Here is a 23,972-nt window from a genome sequence, read left to right on the forward strand (position 1 = left end):
GAGGCAGCCCTACATATAACGCATCACAGTTATCTACCTTTGAGGTTTCCCTCTGAAGGAGTAGCATGGAGGTGCCACTGGATCCATTGCTGTCACTTGAGGTTCAAGTAGCTTTGCTGGCATGGAGTGCCTTCCATCAGCTTCAGCTAGTGGTCCGGCTGTGCCCCCATCTGGACAGGGACAGCCTGTTGTCTACACTCTTGTAACCTCTGTGTTAGATTATTGCAATGTGTTTTACTTGGGGCTACCTCTGAAGTTGGTTCAGAACATGGGCGTAGCCAGGATTTATGGGGAGGGGGCAGAACCAAGCTATCTGCAACTCTATTGGTCAGTTAGTAAAGTATTTATTGATTGATTGATTTGATTTTAGAAGGAAGCTTCCTCCCCCCCCCCACCTACACCCATGGTTCAAAAACTTCACCTGGTGCAGAATTCAGTGGCCAGCTTGCTCACTAGGGCAAGACAATCCTGGTCTGACTGCACTGGCTGCTAATCAGTCTCCCAGCCCAATTCAAAGTGCTGATTTTGGCCAGGTAAAGGTAAAGGTAAAGGTAAAGGTATAGGTAAAGGTACCCCTGACAGTTAAGTCCAGTCGCGAATGACTCTGGGGTTGCGGCACTCATCTCGCTTTACAGGCCGAGGGAGCCGGCATTTGTGGCATGTGGCCAGCATGACTGACCTATGAAGCTTTAAATGGCTCAGGACTGCAATATCTCAAGCATTGCCTCTGCCCATATGAATTTTTCTTTATCCACTTTCTTCATGTCACGCATAAATTTATAATATTATATCCTGTCATCTCTTTCTCACCCTTTATATAAAGGTCCCAAATGCTGCAGCCTTTGCTCCACTTTGGGATTTTTTTCTACTGGAAATTGGGGGCACAGGTGATCAGTGTCTTTTCATCTTTTCCCTGGAAGAATCTGTCAGTGGTTCAAAAATATGGCTTGAGAGCTATCTGTGTACATTTAAAGCACAACCTCCCTCCCTGGGAGTCCTAGGAAATGTAGCTTACCCCTCACAAAGTTACAAGTCCCAGCATCCTTAACAAGCTACATGTCCCAGAATTATTGGGTGTGTGCACACTTTAAATGTATGGTGTTTACACAGACCTAGTTTGTAACCCATGTTCCTCAATACCTGCTGAATAGGTATGGACAACGCACCTAACAAAATTCCCAGAGATCTGATCGCTCAGCAAAGATCTCACTACCTCATTGCCTTTGGAGTTTTGATAGCTCTTTAAGTGACCTGCAAGCTGCATGTTGCAGAAGGGACCATCTCTCCATTCCTGTTGCAGTAACTCACCCACAAGGCAAACCATTCCTATCCTACAGTTATGTCTTCCAAATGTCCGTTTTGTCCATATTGATGGAGGATGGAATTTTATGCCCACTCACCTGGGAGTAAGGACACTTTCAGACAGTTGCTATTTTCTGTTGGGATTCAACTGCAAATTCACGTTGCACAATTGATGTTGATTTGGTGTTCTTACACAACAAGCCTGCTTTCCCCACCCACCCAGAATCAGACTTTTTCCAAACAGGGAAGCAATGCACAAGGAAGTGTAGGACAGCACTTGCTTGCCACAACTTGCTTGTTTAATATCCCTGCAAATGAATCAGAATGAGTGCTCAATAAACTGGATTGGCCAGAATCTCACACAATTCAGTGGGGCTTACTTCATCTGAGTAGGTACGCGTAAGATCGTGTTCTTCTAAATACACAAGTGCAGGCTGCAGATGTTTATCCTGCTCTGGGTTTCAGTGTCTTGAGAGTTGCTTCCTCCAATTCTTTCTGTATTTGCTTTCCTTTCTTCAATGTACAACAAAGGCCTTATTGACTGGCTCTGCCTTGGGCCAATGGGGAAGCTTCTGACCACACATCTGTTCACTGATTTGTCATGGATAGTCTCTGCTGAAACTGCCGGGAAGTGGTTAAGCAATAAAAGCTACCGTAAGTGGAAAGAGCATTAGCTGTGCTGACTCCGTAGTATAAATAATATATGGAGAGAGCTCTATAGGTGTATAATGTTTCTGAGACAAACATTTGCTTTCTCCGCAGGCATTTCCCCTCGTATTATCTGCCTAAGACTGGGGCAAAGAGCCACCTGATGTGGAGAAGAGAGCAAATGATGAGAGAATCTTGAAAATACCTGGGTCCTTGCCAGCTGCCAGTGGAAAGGATGGTTGTGGAAGTCTGGTTGCATCACTCGGCTCTTGGAAGACCATTCTGAATCCTGTGCTTTGCTGGAAAGCTCTTGTCCCTCCCTTGGCTAGGATGATGCCTTTCTCTATATCCAACCTATCTGGGAGACTTTGAAGACTGGGGTCCTTCACAATACATCACTTCTCAATGGAGCATGACTTTCAGGTTCCTTCTTTTGCTGCTGTCACTTCCAGCCACCTGCTCAGCCACACCCATGAAAGGAACCCACTGGATGAAGAAATAGAGAGGTGCACTCTGCCCTGCTGGGACGGGACAAAGGTCTGTGAAAAGGTAGGCTTAGTAGTGCTTGGGCGATGCTAGTTTGCATCTCGTTTTGGTGCTAAATGGAAACACTAACGTCTGATTGCCAAATGCACTGAGCAGGAAGTGGCTGGGTAAGAGCAGCACTGATTTTGCTTTCGGGCTGGGAGATCATATTAAAGAAAGGAGAGCTTGCCTTGTGTGACTGTTGGCTGCACAGGGAATGGTATTGTGGGCAGATGTGCAGCCCTGTCCTGTGCTTTTTTTACTTTGAAGCAGAGTCGTTGAATTCAGTGGGACTTCCTCCCGACTTGAAAGGGGGTGTAGAGTTACAATCTTAAACCTCTCTAGCATCACTTTAAAAGGTGAGGTGCAGATATTAGGCCAATCAGAATTAATTGATATTTTTGGATGTTTTATGGCTGTTTTATTAGTATTTTGTTGACATTATCTTGATATTTTGTACTCTGCCTTGTTACATATTTATAAATGAGCAGATTATCAATTTATAGAAAAAATAAAATAAATGAAAATATTCTACCATATACTTCATTTGTGGTCTAACCTATTTTGCTTTCATTCCCTTCTGTTTATTTTCTTTACAGGGGGTTTCCCAGTGTCAGCCACATACTAGTTCAGGTAGATATTTATAAAGAGAGTTGGGTAAAAGAACCTTAAACTTACGTTGTTTCAGGGTTACTAGATATGGCAATGTGAAATTCTGCATTTTATCTGATCCATCCACTGCATTTATTAAGTTTGCAGATGATATCACCATAATGCATCTAATTACAGGTGGAGATGAATCAGCGTATAGGGAGCAGGTTCAAAAAGTCTCCACGTAGTGCCTAGAGAAGAACTTGCACCTAAATATCAGCAAGACAAAGGAGATGGTGTTGGACTTTTGGAGGAAGAGAGAGGAACTAGCCCGTTGTATATCAGGGGTGTGTGTGTGGAGAGAGTCTCTTCCTTTAAATTCCCGGGAGTTTACTTTAGTGAAGACCTCACTTGGAAAATCAATACAATCCAGGTGGTTAGGAAGGCCCAACAGAGACTCCATTTCTTCAGGGTCTTGCAAAAGAACAATGTCAAACAAAAAATGATGATCTCCTTCTACTGGGCCACAATAGAAAGTGTCCTTTCATACTGTATAACAGTGTGGTATGCTGGTTTGATCGCCACGGACAGGAAGTCCCTATGGAGGGTGGTGAATACAGCACATGACATCATGGGCTGTCCTCAGAGTTTGCTAGATGACATCGTGGGGGACCGCTGCCTCAGGAGAGCGAGGAAAATTCTTAGGGACGATTCACACCCTGGCCAGCACGTCTTTAATCTCCTACCTTCGGGCAGGAGATACAGAAGTATAGTCAGCTGCACCAACAGGTTAAAGAACAGTTTGGGCTGTTGGGCTGCTGAATGGAGAGAAAAAATAGTGGTGTAATTGACTTCCGACAAGCACACAGAGCGTGACCAACACTGAGTGTATGGGGGCAGGGAGCTTGTTTAATTTCACTGCACACAGGTGGTGTGACAATAAAGGTTTATTGTTATTATTATTATTTATTAGAAGAAAAGAAAAGAATACAGATCTCAGCCTTTCTACTCAGATCTTCATTACCACCCCCCCAGGTAACAGCGTGAGGACCCAGGGCCTGTGGAGTTGCCAGCCTCTGGGAAGGAACCCTCATATCCAGGGTTCCAGTTGCCATGCGGTTCTTCTTAAGGCGTTCACTTCAAGCAGCTATTTCCCTGCTTGTGTTCCTGCTCCTCGTAAGTCTGTCTCCTTGGACCCAAGAGGATTCTGAGACAGTGAGTATAGCATAAACCACATGTTCTGGGCAGAATAAAAGGAAACTGATACCCAACAGGCCTTGCTACTCCCATCCTGTTGTTCTGCTGTTTGGCTAGAAGCCAGGGATTCTGTCGAGACATTTCTGCAAAATATCTTCAGGGAATATAGGGGCCTGACTCCCCACCCCCACCCCCGTCTTTTTTGGCAGGGGGGTGGGGATCCAGATTCTTACATTTAACTGGTGACACATCCTTCATTGGGGAGAGGGGGTCAAAGGTAGCTGTGGACACAGCTACTGAGGCAGAAAAGCCAAAAGGTGCTTCATTGGGGATAAACAATTAATAATAACTGATGGGATTGAAAATGTTAAGCCTTTGTAATGGTACCCTGAAATCAGATGTAGGGTCTCCTTCCTCTTTTCCTCAGAAACTGGTCTTGCCCCCATTCTCTCACTTGATAGCAGGAACATGGACTGAACGTGACAGGCATCAAATCACCATATATATCTTGGGTTCTGATTCCTCATTCTAATCCTTCCAAGTGATTCCTACAAAAATACATTGTGGTAAATCCCCACTCCCTAAGAAAAGTACTCTTGTTCAGGGCTGCTCAGACCTCTTGGGACAGGGGGAGGTTTTGAAAGGTAGAAGAGACTCCTACATCCACCTGTGTTATGTAGAGTCCAGAGGACTCAGGTTGCAGCGGACAGGCAGTGGGGGAGGGGAGGCTGCCAACCCTAAACTTCACATTGTATTGCTAAATAGCAGCGGGTGGAGTGTGACTGGCTCTAAAGACTAGGAAAGGCAAAAGGTGTCATTTCCTTCTTTTCTCCCTCCTGAAACATGCCACAACATATTGCAGGGAAGGCTTGTACCCAACAACCTCTCCTCCAGCATTCTTTCTCAACTGCAAGCAGCTCGAACAAACCATTCCCTCTGCTACCCATTTTCTTCCCTACCCCTCTGAAAATTAACACTCAACCTTATTATGTGTGTCGACTTCCCTTGGTGATTTATTTACAGATAGGTAGCCGTGTTGGTCTGCCATAGTCAAAACAAAACAAAAAAAAATTCCTTCCAGTAACACCTTAAAGACCAACTAAGTTAGTTCTTGGTATGAGCTTTCGTGTGCATGCACACTTCTTCAGATATACTGGAAGGAATTTTTTGTTTTGGTGATTTATGTCATTGATAGACACACATAATCAGCTGTTCATTACAGATAATGGAGAAACCCGGGGTTTTCATGTAGCTGTGGCTAGGAAGCAAGTATGCTTACACACAACAACAACAACAACAACAACAACAACAACAACAGCAACAACAACATGCTGGCTGCATACACACCATACACTTAAGGCAGGTCCCTCTCTGCAATTCTATGATTCTACAAACTTATCATTCTGCATACCTTGGGAGTCCCTTGAGTATGAAGCCCATTTTCCACCTTGGACCTGGGGGCAGGCCCCATTCTCACCACCACAGCTTATAAGGCTCCAAGGAGGCCTCGGGGTGGGGGTGGGATGGATGTTTAGTCGGGTGTGGGAATTTGTTTAATTTTGGTGTGTTTGTATCTTTTACTGTTTTGGTTTTTATTGTTTTATTGTGTTGTTGTTGTTGTTGTATAGGTTTTAATTTTATTTTAAGGGGAGGGGTCAGGGCTGCCTGGGAGTGGGTCCCAGCCAACAAAATGTCTGGGGCAGGTTCCACCGGGGGGGGGAGCACTGGGACAACCGATCTCAGTGATCATGGGTAGGAGGACCAGACCACGTCATTACCGAGGAGGCAGGCTTAGTCGTTGTTTGAGGACTATCCCTGCCTCCAGGTCTGGTCTTGACCGGATGGATACTGGAATCAGCAAGGGATACCCACACGACCTGAAGGTGCTGCTGTGCAATGCCAAGTCAATGATTCATAAGACCACTGCCATCCATGACTTGATAGAGGATGGAGGACTTGACCTGGCATGTGTAATAGAGACTTGGTTGGATGAAGCAGATGGGCCTGTCCTAGCTGCTGCTTGTCCACCAGGTTTCTCTTACGCACAGCAACCCAGGGCATGTGGGCGGGGAGGGGGGGTTGCAGTGATTTTTAGGAAGTCATTGGTTTGCACCAGGTGTCCTATTGGGAAGACCCAGTTCTCTGAGTGCATGTTCTGGAAGCTGGGCAATAGGGGCAGTACAGGATTCCTTTTGGTGTACCAACCTCCCCGCTGCACTAAGGATTCCCTGCCCAAGCTGCTTCAGGTTGTGGCGGATGTTCTCCTGGAGATACCTAGTTTGGCTGTCCTAGGAGATTTTAACATCCACGCTGACATGACCTTACAAGAGGCCGCTAGGGACTTCGTGGAAAGCATGGCCTCCATGGGGCTGTCCCTGAATAAGTCTGGCCCAACTCATAGCCGCGGACATGCCTTAGACCTTGTGTTCACCTCTATGGATGTTGGTGATCTGACATGAAGTAAAAGCAAAACTAAAGAAGTGCCATGGTCAGATCACTTCCTGGTGCAACTGGACTTCTCCACTACCCTTCCTCTCTGCAGGGAGGTGGGACCGATTCGGATGGTCTGCCCCCACCACTTAATGGATCCAAATGGTTTCCAGAGAGTGGTAGGGGATGTTTTATCCCATGCTGATGGCCTTTCAGCTGATTCCCTGGTGGCCCGCTGGAACGTGGAGTTAACCAGGGCTATTGACTGTTTGGCTCCGAAGTGCCCTCTCCGATTGCATGGAGCCTGGACAGCCCCATGGTTTGCCACGAATCTGAGGGCAATGAAACAATCGCTGAGATGGCTAGAGCACCAGTGGCTGATAACTCATTCTGAATCTGACTAGACACGGGTTAGAGCTCAATGTTGAGCCTACCAAGTGGTGATAGCGACGGCGAAGAAGACCTTATTGCATATGCGGATACCCAGCTCTACCTCTCTTTCAAATCAGAACCAGTGAAGGCGGTGAAGGTCCTGTGTGAGTGTCTGGAGGCGGTTGGAGGATGGATGGCAGCTAGCAGTTTGAGGCTGAATCCTGACAAGATAGAAATACTGTTTTGGGGGGACAGGAGGCAGGCAGGTGTGGAGGACTCCCTGGTCCTAAATGGGGTAACTGTGCCCTAGAAGGACTAGGTGCACAGCCTGGGAGTCATTCTGGACTCACAGCTGTCCATGGAGGCGCAGGTCAATTCTGTGTCCAGGGTAGCTGTTTACCAGCTCCATCTGGTACGCAGGCTGAGACCCTATCTGCCCGCGGACTGTCTCACCAGAGTGGTGCATGCTCTGCTTATCTCTTCTTTGGACTACTGCAATGTGCCCTGTGTGGGGCTACCTTTAAAGGTGACCCGGAAATTACAACTAATCCAGAATGTGGCAGCTAGGCTGGTGACTGGGTGCGGCTGCTGAGACCACATAACTCCGGTCTTGAAAAACCTACATTGGCTCCTAGTACATTTCCAAGCACAAATCAAAATGTTGGTGCTGACCTTTAAAGCCCTAAATGGCCTCAGTCCAGTATACCTGAAGGAACATCTCCACCCCCATCGTTCTACCTGGACACTGAGGTCCAGCGCCGAGGGCCTTCTGGCGGTTCCCTCACTGCGAGAAGCCAAGTTACAGGGAACCAGGCAGAGGGCCTTCTTGGTAGTGGCACCTGCCCTGTGGAACGCTCTCCTACCAGATGTCAAAGAGAACAACAATCAGACTTTTAGAAGACATCCGAAGGCAGCCCTGTTTAGGGAAGCTTAATATTTTGTTGGAAGCCGCCAAGAGTGGCTGGAGAAGCCCAGCCAGAAGGGCAGGGTATAAATAAATTATTATTATTATTATTATTATTATTATTATTATTATTATTAGCCATCCGCTTTCTGCTTCCAAACTGATAGGCACTCAGCTACCCCCTATTTTGAGCAGTGATGGTGGTAATGTTGTGAGTTGCCAAGAACCTACCTTGCTTGTTGTCTCCGTATCTAGAGACGTAGAGCCCATTGTGTTGGCCCACAGATGTGCTCTGGAACATATACTTTCTTCTAAGTGTTGTTGTCCTGTTTTTTCACAGAGGGAAGTACGACAGTGGGCCCAGGATGTGGGGCTACAGCAATTGCACATTGACTGGAATCAACGCAGCCTCCAAAAGCTAGGGAATGCCACCAACTTCCCGAACATTTCTTATCGCTATCTTGCTGGCATCCCCCCACCCCAGAAAAGTGAGTACAGCACACCTCCCAAAAGGCAGATCAAAATTAGAAGGTGCAAAGCAGGCAATGGGTCCATTTCAGAAGTCCATGTTTACATAGAAGAAATTTGCATTTCAGGCTGTCGCAAGAGAATGTGGACTGTGCACGCACAGATCTGTCACATCGGCACCATGCATTTTATGTATTCTTGTACCACTTTAACAGTCATGGCTCTCACCCAAAGAATCCTGGGAACTGCAGGCCTTTGTGGTCAGTGCTCTTAACAGACTACAGCTCCCAGGAGTCTTTGGAGGAAGTCATGACAGCTAAAGTGCTATGAGAGTGCTTTAAATTTATGGTGCGAATGTGATCAGAGAGAACTGGGAATGTGGGATGCCTTTGTGGGCTCACTACTAGGCTCTCATCTTTTGCTAAGCGCAGACTTCTGCAGTGGAACCGTGTTTCTGCCTTTAAAACTTTTTCAGCAGGGGGCTGGTCCACCGTCCCTCAGACCTTGTGGGGGGCCGGACTATATTTTGGGGGGGAAATATGAACGAATTCCTATTCCCCACAAATAACCCAGAGATGCATTTTAAATAAATGTACATATTCTACTCATATAAAAACACGCTGATTCCTGGACCGTCTGCAGGCCGGATTTAGAAGGCGATTGGGCCATAGTTTGCCTTTGTTGCTTTTTAGTCGTGTCCGACTCTTCGTGACCCCATGGACCAGAGCATGCCAGGCACTCCTGTCTTCCACTGCCGCCTGCAGTTTGGTCAAACTCATGTTCGTAGCTTCGAGAACACTGTCCAGCCATCTCGTCTTCTGTCGTCCCCTTCTCCTTGTGCCCTCCATCTTTCCCAACAACAGGGTCTTTTCCAGGGAGTCTTCTCTTCTCATGAGGTGACCAAAGTATTGGAGCCTCAGCTTCAGGATCTGTCCTTCCAGTGAGCACTCAGGGCTGATTTCCTTCAGAATGGATGCGTTTGATCTTCTTGCAGTCCATGGGACTCTCAAGAGTCTCCTCCAGCACCATAATTCAAAAGCATCAATTCTTCGGCGATCAACCTTCTTTATGGTCCAGCTCTCACTTCCATACATCACTACTGGGAAAACCATAGCTTTAACTATGCGGACCTTTGTCAGCAAGGTGATGTCTCTGCTTTTTAAGATGCTGTCTAGGTTTGTCATTGCTTTTCTCCCAAGAAGCAGGCGTCTTTTAATTTCATGACTGCTGTCACCAGCTGCAGTGATCATGGAACCCGAGAAAGTAAAATCTCTCACTGCCTCCATTTCTTCTCCTTCTATTTGCCAGGAGGTGATGGGACCAGTGGCCATGATCTTAGTTTTTTTGATGTTGAGCTTCAGACCATATTTTGTGCTCTCTTCTTTCACCCTCATTAAAAGGTTCTTTAATTCCTCCTCACTTTCTGCCAGCAAGGTTGTAAATCTGAGACAGAAGAGAGCCCCTTGTGGCTGCTTCCTTCTTTACCTGGATGGGTAAAAGTTGGGTTTTCTGTCCATTTCTAGCCTTACACTGCCACCCAGTGGGGAAATAGAGCTGGAAGCTTACAGTGTACAGGAACGCATAGCTTTCCTCAACTATTGTGCTTGCTATCAGGGAAAGAAGGAAAGGGGCAATTCCCCCTTCTGTCCATTTGCTCATTTTCCAAGGCAACAGGTGAGGATGTGGTTGATGCATCTCATAAGAACGGAAGGCAAGCCTGATGGATCAGGCCTGTTCCCATCTAGAACATCATCCTGTTCTCACAGTGGCTGACCTGTGGGAAACCTGTAAATTGAACATGGGTGTATCCGCACTCTGCCCACCTGCAATTCACAGCAATTGGTATTCAGAGGCATAGTGGCTCAGACAATGGAAAATCTTCCTTCCCATCCAAAAAACATATTTTTGCTCACTTGCCTTCCTTGTCCACTGTACTCAGGAGGCCACTGGGTTCCTATAGTACCACAGATGTGGGGAAGGAAATGGAGGGAGAGGCAGTGGAAAGGGGTATGAGGCACTGCAGCTATATCCTTTCCCACTGCCTCGGTGTGGGAGGATCTCTGGCTGGCAATGCACCAAAAGTAGTCAGGTGTGCATGGGCACAAACAACAACACCTTCATGTCCTCTTTGTGTGCACGCACATTCAAGGCAACCTATGCCCTGCATAGATGCATGATGGTCCCTCACCTCCCTTCTCAGCAAATGGAAATGATAGCGGAACAAGCCTGGGCCATCCTCTCAGCCTTATGTTCACCTGTGCTTTGCTGTCACTTCATTTGGGGGTGATTTTTCTTGTTTTCTGATTTGATGCTGGACAGGTACAGAAACATTCGTGCTGCTGTACCACAGGTAAAATTCACAGGGGGGGGGGTTAAGAGAGTGAAGGAGCATATATATATCACATTCTTTTCACTTTTGCTCAGATTGCACAGATCTTCCAGGCAACCTGGTTTCAAAACTTGTAATTGTCATGTTTCCTAAAACATTCTGATTTTTAAAATCCCATTGGCACTCAACAATGTTGCTGTGAGCCCAAGCTGCAGACCCCGAGCTGGAGGAAAGCCTATGGGGATTCATGAGAAGCAGGAGTTCCAAGAAGAGTCTTAACCACCAGAGTGCAGAGTTCTGACGCTTTATTTAAGATAGGTATGGGCTTACAGCAAAGCAACCTGCTGGTTCCCCTTGCCCTGGCTCAAAGCCTTCTGTGGGACGGACTCTACAGCAAGGAGACAGCTTGTCCGCACCTAAGCGAAGATATATACAGTATTTATACAGCAGGGCAGTCTGTGTCAGCCACCTGACCAAGTTGCAGATAGCCAATACTCAAAACATGATAGGTAGTTCTTCTTCTGGGCTCTGTGCCCAACATCCCAGTTCCCACTGATAAGGGTTCCATCAAAGCAAACCAGTTAGGATATCAAAGCAGGCATGTGTAAACATATATGAGCTCAAAGCCACAGCAACTACCAATTAATTGTAGGCCTATCATGAGTGCCAAGATGATGTAAGCACAGCTTCCAGAGCCGTTCACCTTTGGTACAACACAACCATCTTATGGGTCAAAAGTGCACACTCTCACTTTCTTGCTGCTAGTGAATAGGACTTGTGCAAAAAACCTGTCTCTGTTAGCCAAGACCTATCTAAATTTGAAATTCTGAAATTAACAGAGGAATCTATCTCCAGGTGAGTTACATAAAAGCCAGTTGTAGATGTAGAGCACAAAGGTTTTGAACTGGGCTGATCCTTTCATACACAAAGATGGTCATTTGTTGGCCTAATCCAGGCACATGTTGAGTGGGCAGAGTTTGAAATCCAAACTCATAAAGCTAACAGGGTGGGAGAAATTATCCCCACAGACATGCAACCCTTTAATGGTCGAGTTTATTTTTAATATACTAAGCTGACCTTGAATTCTTCATATATTCCAAGTCCGTTTTGTCAACCTCAGCAAAAAATTATGGCCAGAAATGTCCTGAGATGACATTTTAGCAGAAATTTAATAACTCTGCATCAAACAGTAACAACACTGTGTTTAGCCTTTTCTATTCTGCAACTCTAAACAGTTTTGCTAAATGTTGGTCTGACATTAGCTAGAGATTTTTCCAGAATAAAATCCTGGATTCACAAATGCATGCTTTGAAAGAAGCCTGCTTCAGTGAAAAAGCACTTTCATTTGTCTGTCTTGAATTGACTGCCAGCTACTTTGATTTAGCGATGTTCTTGCGGATTTGTGTAGATGCAAGGAACTGCTTTTCCCATTGACTGGAAACAACATGCCTGTTATAATCTGCTGCCAGCCTGTCTTGCATTCATGAGGTGTCCCCCCTTTGGCTCCTGATTTCAGAGTTTCTGACTGTGGGGCTGTGTTCTGTCAAGCGGAAGCGAGAGAACTACCTTCTGGAAACCCTACAGTCTATCTTTCAACAATCAACGCGTGAAGAGCTGAGAGAGATGGTGGTGGTGGTCCACTTAGCTGATCCAGACCAGGAGTGGAATTCTCAAGCACTGGAGAAAATTGCCAAGAGGTTTGCTCCGCAAGTCCTGCTGGGCCGCCTGCTGGTCATCCATGCTCCTTCTGAATACTACCCTCCCTTGGAAGGCCTGAAACGGAATTTCAACGATGCCGAAGACCGTGTGCGATTCAGATCGAAGCAGAATGTGGATTACGCCTACCTCATGAACTTTGCAGCCAACCTCTCCACCTACTTTCTCATGATTGAGGATGATGTCCGTTGTTCCAAGTCCTTCTCCACGGCCATCAGAAAGTCTGTGGCATCTCGGGAAGGCTCCCCCTGGGTCACCCTGGAGTTCTCCAAGCTTGGCTACATTGGCAAGCTTTACCACTCCAGCGACCTGCCCCGTCTTGCTCAGTTCCTCCTGCTCTTTTACCAAGAGATGCCCTGCGACTGGCTTTTCGTGCATTTCCGCCTTCTTCTTACCCAGAAGGACGCGATCCGTTTCAAGCCGTCCCTCTTTCAGCACATTGGCCACTACTCTTCCTTCCAGGGCACAGTAAACAAGCTGAAGGATGAAGACTTTGAAGAGGACCTCTCCACACACCCTGACAACCCCCCTGCAGATATGATTACAGATATTAAGACGTTTGAGAATTACGTTCCCAGCAAGGCGTACAGCAACATGGAAGACTACTTCTGGGGCAAGGACCCCTCTGCTGGGAATTCATTCACAATTGTTTTTAAGCAAGCTACCCAAATCTTCCGCATCCAGATCCTCACAGGCTCCAAACAGCGCCCAGGAGACTATCTCCGGGCGGGGATTGTGGAGTTGGGCACCCAGAAGGGCCGGGGTGGCTTGCGCTGTACTAGCTACACCCCAATTGGACACTTTGAGCATGGAAGCTTTGACAAGCAAGGCCTGGAAGGCAGGACTGCCTCTGCCCCCGAGTGTGTGCGCATTACAGTGACTACGACTCAGAGTGAATGGCTGATCATAAGCAGCATAAGCATCTGGACAAAGGCTGGTCCCTGAATTGGATGACAATTTTAGTTCAAACAAAAAAAAATTTTTCCTTCCAGTAGCACCTTAAAGACCAACTAAGTTAGTTCTTGGTATGAGCTTTCGTGTGCATGCACACTTCTTCAGATACACTGAAACAGAAGTTGCCAGATCCTTCTATATAGTAAGAAGGTGGGGAGGGGTATTACTCAAAAGGGTGGTGGGAATGGGTGGTTGGCAGATTGCTGTGATGAGCCTGTTGACGACTCTTAACGACTGCAATAGGTCTTACAGGAAAAAGCAAGGGGTGAGAAGGTGAAAAAAGGCTTTGTCATGTATAATGAGATAAGAATCCAATGTCTTTGTTCAGACCAGGTCTCTCCATGGTTTTAAGTTTGGTAATGAGTTGCAATTCAGCAGCTTCTCTTTCCAGTCTATTTCTGAAATTCCTTTGTAGTAATACAGCTACTTTGAGATCTTGTATAGAATGTCCTGGGAGATTGAAGTGTTCTCCTACTGGTTTCTCTGTCCTTGAATTTTAGTTCAAGCGCTCTCATGACAATCTTGTGATACTAAGGGTGGTAGACCGATGGGGTTTTAATTTAGCCAAAGCCAGTAATTAAACATCCTACACCAAATCTGTAATTCAACAGAGGGGAGATTAGCCTCCAAGCGCAAAGAAGCATTTGGAACACAGGATGGAACAGAGTTTTTTTGCCTTAGGAACTTAGATGTTCAGGTGGCAATCAACATGATGGGCAGTACTAGAGCTAGAGAACTGGTGGACAGTGTCCTTCCTCCACTCTTTTGCCTCCCTAATGCACAGATGTGACTGTAAAATCACAGCTCACTTCCTTCCCAGGGAGAGTAGCTACGGGTGGCAGTAAGCCAAGAAAAGTCCTGTGAGGTGGTTTCTCTGTTTCATCCTCCAGTTATGTTAACATTTCTATGTGCAGCTACACACTTTTTTTAAAAAAAAGGGAATGTCAATGGGATCATGAATATGAAGATGGGCACAGCCATGTTTGTTCACCTGTGTTATCCTTGCTGCATTTGAGATTTCCAATTATTTAGCCAGATAGGTTCTATTGTTCAGTGGGGTAACTAGATTTAACTTTTTTACTTTTATCATATTCTCTGCCTTTTAATTCATTTGCTCAACTAGTGCTCAAAATGCAGTCCTGAACTAAGCCACTACCAGTTTTGATCAACATGGAATAGTATGTCAATGTACCTTAAATCTATGTCATTGTACTGTAAATCTGAGAAACCCTTTCCCACAAAGGACATACGGCACTTCAGTCTCGTATATCTAAAAAAAATCTTGACCAGACTTTCCTTTGGAAGAATATATGTTAATGGCACAGAAAGACTGCTAGATTTTTAGAATGCATGGGACCTGAAACAAAAAGTTTAAGTATGGAGTGTTCCTGCTCAGTGCCAACCAGCCAATCCTGCCCTATTTTAGGGTGCTCCATTCCATCCCCCCTTCCAGATTTCCATTCCCATTCCCCTCAAACACCACTCAGCATTGTGTGGCCTTTGGGCACCATTTTGGAACTCCCCGTACACAAAGTTGTTTGTACTTCTGCACACCCAAAACCTGCTACCTCTCTTGTGCACATATGGAACCACACCCAGTGATCTTTGCTATTTGTATCTATCATGGTTGAGCAGGTATCAACTCTGGAATGCAAAAGCCCCATCCCTGGGCTAATGGAAAGTCTCTCTGTGTGAAGTAACAACTCAAACAGTTTCACAGAATCATAAAATTGTAGAGTTGGAAGGGACCATAAGGGTCATCTGATCCAACCCCTGCAATGCAGGAATCTTTTGCCCACTGTGGGGCTTGAACCCACAACTTTGACATTAAGAGAATCATGCTCAACCAACTGAGCAACGAGAAGGAGGCAGAGAATTAGCAAAGAACCTAGGAGTATTTTAGGGTGCAGTGTGCCTCTCTCTGAGGATCTGATATGGGACAGTGGACTATGAATGCAGTGGTGCTTGTATCCATCTATGTTCTACTACGTCTATGTTTTTGTGAATAAACCAAATATTCCAAAATGCTTTAAGTATCCAGTATTCCTTCAGGAGCTTACTCTCACTTAGGGAAGTTGTAATTGGGAGGTATAGTCCAATAATGTATTGAGGACATCATGTCGGCCATTAGTGCTCTAGGCCAAACTCGTGCCACCTGCTTCCACATCAGCCATTTTCTGTGGATTAGCCACACTTTGTTCACTCACTTCTATGAGGCATTAGCATGACATTGTGCTCAAAAACATCCCTCTACCTAGTTTTCCCTGTTCAGTTTTCTCCAGAGCTCATAAAAGCCAACATTTTCAACACTACGGAACAACTGCACGATTTTCTCAGGTGCAGGCAATCCATTGCATAGCTATTCTGTAGGTTTGGGGCTAGTTATGGGCCTATATGGATTGCTCTTGACTGATCTGTGTCGTCTCTTTAGAAATCCGCTCTTATCATTTTTACCATTCCCTTTCCAAAGACTAGTTTATCTGGAAGGCATGTAGACTTATCTGGGACTAGAGTATGACAATATTGCTTGCCCCTCTTGCCATGCCAAAGGGAAGGCTGGTGAATGAGATCCACACAAGGTTTCCTCCCAATGCTGGAGCCACAAAGTGTGTGGGGGGGGGGTGATGCCAATTCCCTCCCCAGCCCCCAAATTTGTATCTCTGCACTTGCTGAGAGCCAAAACAAACCTCTAATTGACTTGGCTTCTGAAGCCTTTCACCTTGTACATTCAAGTTCTTCATTCACATAATTAGGTCAAAGACAAATGACATTTATAAATAACCACATTTAATGGAAAAGCACGGTCAGTAACAAGGAACACTGAACAATGCTGAATGACTGGAATAGCAGGAGTATTTCAGCTTGTTCAATTTTCCACATTTATAGACACCTGCAAACAGATTTTAATTTAGGCAAAATAATCATCATTGATCCAGTTAAGAAGACTGTGGATGTAATATATTGTCAATTCATATTTGGATGTGGAAAGTCCATTCAAAGTGTTAAAGAGATATTCAGGCTGTGCAAGTGTTGAATATGTTTTGGGGGTAATAGATTTACTCTGAATACTTCTCTTGTTTGAGAAGTAGACCCTACAACGTGCAAATTACACCATAAAATTATCAACATTCCACTCTTACATTAATATGTGAATTACATACAAGATCTAATTGTAAAGGATGCAAAATGGCCATTCAAACTTGGGTGTCCTGTAGCCCAGGACAACTCTGGAGAAAGCAAACTGAAGTCCTTAGGTACTCTGCAAAGAAATGGTAGAGTTTTTATGAACTATCTCCAGTAGTTCTGCTATGAATATATCCCTTTGAGTGCTTATGTTGGACCACTGTATTAAGAAAAATAATTACCACCTCTCACACCTGTCTGTGCATTAAAGATAGTAAGGAGGAGGAAGAAAATAAATACTCCCTATTCACTTCTGTCCCTAATTCCAATTGTCTAGTATAAAACTGAAAGCAGACAGCCTCATTTGCCCTGATACTACTCCACTCTTGTGGAAAACATCAGATCTTGGGCTAGGCAGCTCTGTTGCAGTATGACTGTTCTTTTCCTTAAAATTGGCACCAGTGTGATAAATGCTACACTGTAAAGGCCACAGATTCCTTTCTTTCTGTAATACATTGCTTGATCCTCTTACCACAAGGCTTAATTAGAGAGTTTTTCAAGCAACTCATATCCACTTTGCAATAATAGAATCCTACTATTCATAATTATCTTTTAAATATTGTGAAAAGTACAGAAAACCAAGGTGCACATATCCAACGAAAAGTCTTCAAATAACATTGCAATTTGCTCATTCATAAAGGATGACAATTTGTTGTACCACACAAAACAGAAGGAAACACAAAATCATTGATACTGCCTATAGTCCCCAAATGGAGAGGGCTGCAACTGAGATGGGTCTTCTGTAAACTGGGGGCCTGCATTTGAAACACAAAACAAACATTAAGTATTCAATGCTCTGCAGCATGTTAACAGTGGGTATGTCTTCAGATCAGGCATTTATAATTTACTCTACAATTGCTTTAAGTACCTACTAGTAGACCAAACATAAACTGCAAACACAGACTGAGATTAATCTGTTTCATACGCAGTGCTGTGCAATAGGAAATTTTGAGTATGAAAAGGGGCATGGATTAGCTCCTCAGCACTGTAAAATAACACTGGAGCTGATGGAAAGGAAGCCAGGCCATAGAGCCCACAAGGTATCTAGAGGATCTACGGCACAGGCTCTATGGCTGGAAACAGGAAGAAGGAAGATCAGACAGGGGCAGCAGGATCAAATATGAGTTTAGTGCAGCAATGAAGTGGAGGAAAACCACCCCTAAAACTTCTGAGTGGGAGGGTAAGCAAGCAGAAGATATTTTATGTTGAGCTTGGCTGCTGCATCAGCAGCAGCACGTATGGCAGTAATGGTGGCAATGGGGAACTGGCAGGCCACACAGCAGAAGGGGTACATGCAGCTTACTGGTTGCTCACATATGCCCTATCAGCTTATAGTAAGGATCCTGAAGGTGGGAATTACGGTCAGGGGGATATAGTGCAGGAGGTTAGTGGAGAAATAGTGCACTTTCAGCTACAAGCTGTATATTTCAGTGGGAAGTTAAATCCACATGGACATTCGCAAGTTGCCAAGGAAACGTTCACAGTCCTGATGAAGCAGGTAAGACTCAATGAAATCAACTGGACTACTCCTGGGTAAATCTGCATACTTGGGCAATTTAGGCTATTCATCATACATATCTTTCCAAAGCATCTTTGCTGCTTTGGCTAAACAGATCCCATTACTGAGTTTCATAGGCACTACACATGGCATTGTGGGCATCTTCCTGTCAATTGTAAGGACAACCACTTATCCCACTGTATCCTCATGAAAGCCTAGGATAAAACCTGAAAAGTTTTTCTTTCTGACCATTTCTGTTGATAATCCAAGCTTCAGTGTAAATCATTAAAAGTTTAATGGTGTGAAATGCTGCATAAAGGCAACCACCTCACTGAGAATTAATCCATATCTGGTTCAAGAACTATTCTTAATAGCTGGTTTATATCAGTTTGCATTTCCCAATTCTGTGAAGATATCAAAATATTAATCTTATGGATTAATCAATAATCCATAAGAAAGCTCATCTTGTCATACTCCTGGTCTCCCAGATTCCTCAATATTATACCATCTTAATTTCCCTAACAAACCATTTGGTTTAAAGATCTTTATATAGTTTAGAATAGCCTTCTCTCAGATAAACAGAAGTCAAATGGCTAAACAGCATGAAGTCTCAAGGAATCATGACTAACATCTTGTGTTGCATCCCAAGATGCGATAGGCATCTTACCATTTGGAAACTGTGTAGACGCAAACCTCGTTAATAGGATACCAGCTCCTTCAATTAAAGCCAGAAGAATTCCTCCCATAGCTGCAGACCCAACCATGGCAACTGGCCCATCTGAAAAGAGGTAGAATATGAAAAAGGTTGCTTTTAAAAATATTTTATAATGGTACACCAGATTATTTCACAAACATGTGCACATCTTTGCTGGGAGAATAATTGAGCTAAAACAGGAAAGAAATAGCAGTAAGGATTGTTTACCAAATAAAAGGCATTCAATGATTCTATTCTTGAGTGAATTTACAACTCAATTTTTTCCCCTCTCAATGCTAAAATTGTCCAAGTTCCTCTCCTAGCAATATTGACGCAATCATGTGTTCATTATAAATTCTTACTTTTATAAACAATACAACCCTTACCGCGGAAAGAATGGTCAAGCTCATATGTGCACATAAGACTGTCTAACATTTTTTAAAGTGACATTAAAATATTTTCAGTGGAATATTTCCAATAAGCATTCACTCCAAACTGGTGTTCTTACTTCTTGCAGCTAAAATAGCTCCGGTTAAGGCACCACTAGTGATGGAATTCCAAGGATCTTCTTTTCCTCTTGCTTTCACCATACTGCAGTCAATCATGGAGAAGAGACCACCCCACACAGCAAAGCTACCTATTTGAAGGAGAAAGATATCTGGGTTTAGAACTGGCGAAAACAGTACTTAACAGCAGTTTCCTTATTTGGGTTTCTGGATATCAGTTTCATGTTCCCAGCAAAGGCAATGGTTACTGTAGATATTCCGCTTCAAGCCCACAACAGAAGCAAAGGCAAATTCATGACAAAATCTGCCAATAATTATTCAGGAAGCTGACAATACACAAATCTCTTCATAAGTATAATTTCTAAAAAGGTAAAGGACCCCTGACTGGGGTTGCAGCGCTCATCTCGCTTTACTGGCCGAGGGAGCCAACGTTTGTCCATAGACATATAGCCAGCATGACTAAGCCGCTTCTGGCGAAACCAGAGCAGAACACGGAACACCGTTTACCTTCCCGCTGGAGCGGTACCTATTTATCTACTTGCACTTTGACGTGCTTTCGAACTGCTAGGTTGGCAGGAGCTGGGACCGAACAACGGGAGCAAACCCCATCACAGGGATTTGAACCGCCAACCTTCTGACCAGCAAGCCCAAGGCTCAGTGGTTTACACCACAGCACCACCTGCGTCCCATAATTCCTATCACGTTAACTAAAAATCCCGAAGCAACAATAAAGTCTCTCACTATCCAGATTCTCCTTTCCTAACAGACTCTATTCACTGTACTCTACAACTGAATCTACTGGCCGCCACCAGTTGTTTCTCATCAACAGTTCAAAGCCCCGGAGCACTATATTCTGTGCAAGTCCTCAATCCGCTTAGAAATATTAATAAAATGCAATTAGTATGTGAAAAACCAGGGACTTCAAAACAAAATCAGTTGAAACAAGACAATTGTTTTATTTGGCTGCCTGCCCAGTGGCAGGAGAACAGGAGCAAATGCCTGATGTTGGCTGTGCTTGCACATTGCACTAAACCACAGTTTGGCATGACATGCATGAGTTACACTGAGAAGTTGATTTTTAAAAACAAACAAACATGAGAAAAGGCACCCTGCTCATTTTCAGAAAAGCACCAAGTAGATATTTTGGTCAGGGCCACAATCCCGCGCACATCCTTAAAATGTGTGCAGGTGCAATTGATTTCCATAAATTCTATGTACACTTACCTATGCACATTAGATTCTTTCATTTTAAAAAATGGACGAGTCTCTGAACAAGTCTCATCTGCACTTTTCCAGACCGTGCAACAGTACATATTATTAAGTACCTCATAAAGTTAGAGAGAAAGCTATGTAAAGCCCAAGATAGGCTTACAGAGCTAAAAACTGGTATTGGATATGGGTTGTGTTCAAAAAAAGGGAAATGTTAAGAGGCAGCAGTGAGGGGAAACATAGAAAGCAGAAAACAACATAGTCCATAAGAAACCAGTTGTATGAATCAATACGCATGTGCTCTTGGAACAGAAATGTTTCATCATCACATTCATTTAAGAATGATTATGTACTGAAGGTAAACTAAGGGAAGGGAAGTGAGAACTGTTACCAATATCACTTTAAAACAGAATAGAAAAAGATATTGTAAATAGTGCAATTACCTCCCAACTGTGGTGCTCTGGTTTTAATAGCTGTCAAACTACCCCGCAACCGATAATTTACACCCTGCAACAGATAAAAGAACGAAATTGGAACAATTTCAATAGTTGAAGCTCTTCACATACTGAATTTAGGATACATTTAGCCTGAAAACAACACACTTCATATTTTGTTTGCTGCAAGTTGCATGTTTTGTCAGCAAATAGGGTTGTTGGCTGTTGTTGTTTTTTTAAAAAAACAACCCTGTTTTTATTTGCATATTGGTTTCATCTTCTGAGCTAAGCTCAAAAGGTTCTAAGCATCTAATTTTCTCTCTCATGGAAGGCCCTTCTATGCCTGATTCTGCCACATCCTGAAATAGACCTTGATAGAGTTGTCTCCATTTAAAAAAAATAAGTGCATTAATTTTCACTGTCACTAAAAAAAATATCATCATAAACCTTACCCACAATAAATCATTTTAACTCACCACTGGGGAATTTCTGAATCCTTTGACAGCTTGAAAGATGCCACCGCCAATGGCTCCCATTGTGAAAGCGCCACCGCAGTCGTCCACTATTCTCCAAGGGCTAAATGAAAGAACACATACATTAATGTGCTCAGTCTCGCAAACATCACATCATAGTAAAACAAAAGGATCACTTTATTATTTTATAACCTTATTCACTAAACCTAAAAAGACTATCTACCTAAAAGATTGTCTCACCTCTTACATATTCAAGAGATCACTGTGCTCTGCAGGAGAGGGTCTACTGCAGATTACATCTCATCAAGGCATCTGTTCTGTATAATGTCATAATTGGCCATTTCGTGTGGCAGCGCCCACCATTTACAATACTCTCCCACTACATATCAGGCAGGCGCTGTCTCTATTGTCTTTTTGGCACCTACTAAAGACTCTTCTTTTTCCACAATCCTTTTAAGTGGAGATTCCACCCCACCCCCCGCCGGGTCTGGTATCTGTTTTAAACGTTGATGTTATTACTGCTAATTGCTTTGTTATGTTTCATAGGAAGCTATTCATAAATGGAAATAAATGAAGGAAGGACATATGACATTGTAAAAGTATAACAGCCATTTCCCATTAACTATTTACTCAAAATCTCTCCTCCATATTTTGCCATTGCAGAAAATTATTGGGTCTGGAACACTTTAGCTTTAAACTATACTTCAGAGGTCAACAACCAGTTTGGACTCATCTGTAAACTAGAGAAGCTGCTGTGGGCACAACACACAACGAAGCAGACATATGTATTATATTGGCTACAATTTCAGGACTATTTTTTCCCAAGAGGGGGGAAACCTGTGGGTGCCAGGGAAGGTCTTTGAAGGTGATGTCTGTCTGCGCACCCTGTGTCTCTCCAATTCTCCATCCACTATGGTGTCCCCCCCCCCCCCAATTCATTAACACAGGTCAGAACTGATGACTTGCAGAGGTTTCCCTTCTTACATTGCTCCAAGCACTTCAATTGTCCCCCTTCCACTCTCCCCTCCAATACTAGGCCAAAGGCTGCATGCTCCTCATGAATGATTTACAAATGCAAGCCATCTCCCCACCCCAACCTATGTACAGTGGATCTAGCAACCTCATCCATAAAGTGCTGGCAAGGTGTGCGCTGATACTGCTGTTCTGCAGTATTATATTTTTTGTTTGCATAGTCCTACAATGTGTTTTTAATCTTATAAAGCAAAAGTGTACACTCAGCATCTCTTAAACCAACCCGCTTTTAAGTGTAAGCTGAGCATGCACCATGTTGCTGAAGAATACACATAATGCACTGTGGTATCAGTCCAGCAATTTCCTACAAAGCCTCAGCAAACTGGAAACATTATGGGTGAAGGACGCACGAGAAACTGGCCAGTATTGTCCCCATGGACCTGCAGAGCACCTTCTCTTATAGCCTGTTATAGCCCTGTAAACCCGAGTTGCCACAGGGGAGATTAAAAGGGCACTCCGAGGAGCTTCCAGTTTAGCAAAAAGACGCCCTCCTTTTTGCAATTGCGTTCCGCCAAAGGACAAAATGAACCTGCCCATTTTGCCCGGACACAGGGAGCTTCAGCCCATCCCGCGTCTCTGGGATCCATTGGGATCGGGTACTTCATCCACCCGCAAGGGAGCTGGCCAAGGAAGAAGCAAGGCGCTCCCCGCCGCCCCGGCCAAGAGAGGCTTCCCCAGCCCCTGCAACCGGTCAGGCGGCGGCGGCGGCTGACCCACTCGCGGCTCCCCAAGGTCACTTGCCCCCCGCCGGTCCCGAAGAAAAGGAGGCTAAGCGGGTCTGCCAGCCCTGCCTGCTAAGGACCACACCCGCCGCCCCTCCGTCCCGCTCTTCGTCTCTCCCGGGAGAAGCGGGAGGCGGAAATGCGGCTCCTCACCAAGGCTCGCGCGCGTACTCCTCCATCTTGGCTCCCGGCTTCCGTACCTAACGCGCTCGCTCAGCCGGCTGCCGGCATGAGAGTCACGTGGGCCCCGCACCTCCGCTTCCCCGCGAGACTCCTCTGAGCAAGGCCATTGGTCGTCCGGCTTCCAGGAGCCGAGCCAATAGGAATGAGGAGAAGGGGGGAAAGAGAGCGACACACTGTAGAATGATACGTATTAGACAGCATCTTAAAAAGCAGAGACATCACTTTGCCAACAAAGGTCCCTATAGTTAAAGCCATGGTTTTCCCAGTAGTGATGTATGGAAGTGAGAGCTGGACCATAAAGAAGGCTGATCGCCGAAGAATTGATGCTTTTGAATTATGGTGCTGGAGGAGACTCTTGAGAGTCCCATGGACTGCAAGAAGATCAAACCTCTCCATTCTGAAGGAAATCAGCCCTGAGTGCTCACTGGAAGGACAGATTGTGAAGCTGAGGCTCCAATACTTTAGCCACCTTATGAGAAGAGAAGACTCCCTGGAAAAGACCCTGATGCTGGGAAAGATGGAGGGCACAAGGAGAAGGGGACGACAGGGGAAGAGATGGTTGGACAGTGTTCTCGAAGCTACAAACATGAGTCTGACCAAAC

At 44.8% G+C, this 23,972-nt stretch overlaps 2 protein-coding genes across 5 annotated transcripts; one reads left to right on the forward strand and one right to left on the reverse strand.

Annotated features, from left to right (window-relative positions):
• The first annotated feature begins 1,730 nt into the window (after nt 1-1,730).
• Nucleotides 1,731-13,447, forward strand: LOC310764132 (alpha-1,6-mannosyl-glycoprotein 4-beta-N-acetylglucosaminyltransferase-like). 4 transcript variants are annotated; one of them, XM_083617524.1, is made up of 5 exons: nt 1,731-2,499; nt 3,075-3,108; nt 4,102-4,281; nt 8,310-8,457; nt 12,283-13,447. In XM_083617524.1, exons 3-5 carry the CDS (start codon nt 4,180-4,182, stop codon nt 13,425-13,427), a joined length of 1,395 nt encoding a protein of 464 aa, XP_083473650.1. In that variant the 5' UTR covers nt 1,731-2,499; nt 3,075-3,108; nt 4,102-4,179; the 3' UTR covers nt 13,428-13,447. The 4 variants fall into 4 exon arrangements, with proteins under 4 accessions (XP_083473650.1, XP_083473649.1, XP_083473651.1 ...); XM_083617523.1 differs by lacking the exon at nt 3,075-3,108; XM_083617525.1 differs by lacking the exons at nt 1,731-2,499; nt 3,075-3,108 and adding an exon at nt 2,527-2,603.
• Nucleotides 13,448-16,201: 2,754 nt separating this feature from the next.
• On the reverse strand, nt 16,202-23,452 carry TIMM17A (translocase of inner mitochondrial membrane 17A). Its single transcript, XM_083620014.1, has 6 exons — nt 23,341-23,452; nt 21,437-21,536; nt 20,970-21,033; nt 19,320-19,448; nt 18,785-18,895; nt 16,202-17,374 (listed from the first exon to the last, which is right to left on the reverse strand). The coding sequence occupies exons 1-6, from the start codon at nt 23,364-23,366 to the stop codon at nt 17,304-17,306; spliced, it is 501 nt and encodes a 166-aa protein (XP_083476140.1). The 5' UTR covers nt 23,367-23,452; the 3' UTR covers nt 16,202-17,303.
• Between the last annotated feature and the right edge of the window lie 520 nt (nt 23,453-23,972).

This window comes from Podarcis filfolensis, assembly GCF_964270895.1.
Source record: "Podarcis filfolensis genome assembly, chromosome: 6".
NCBI classification, from domain to species: domain Eukaryota; kingdom Metazoa; phylum Chordata; class Lepidosauria; order Squamata; family Lacertidae; genus Podarcis; species Podarcis filfolensis.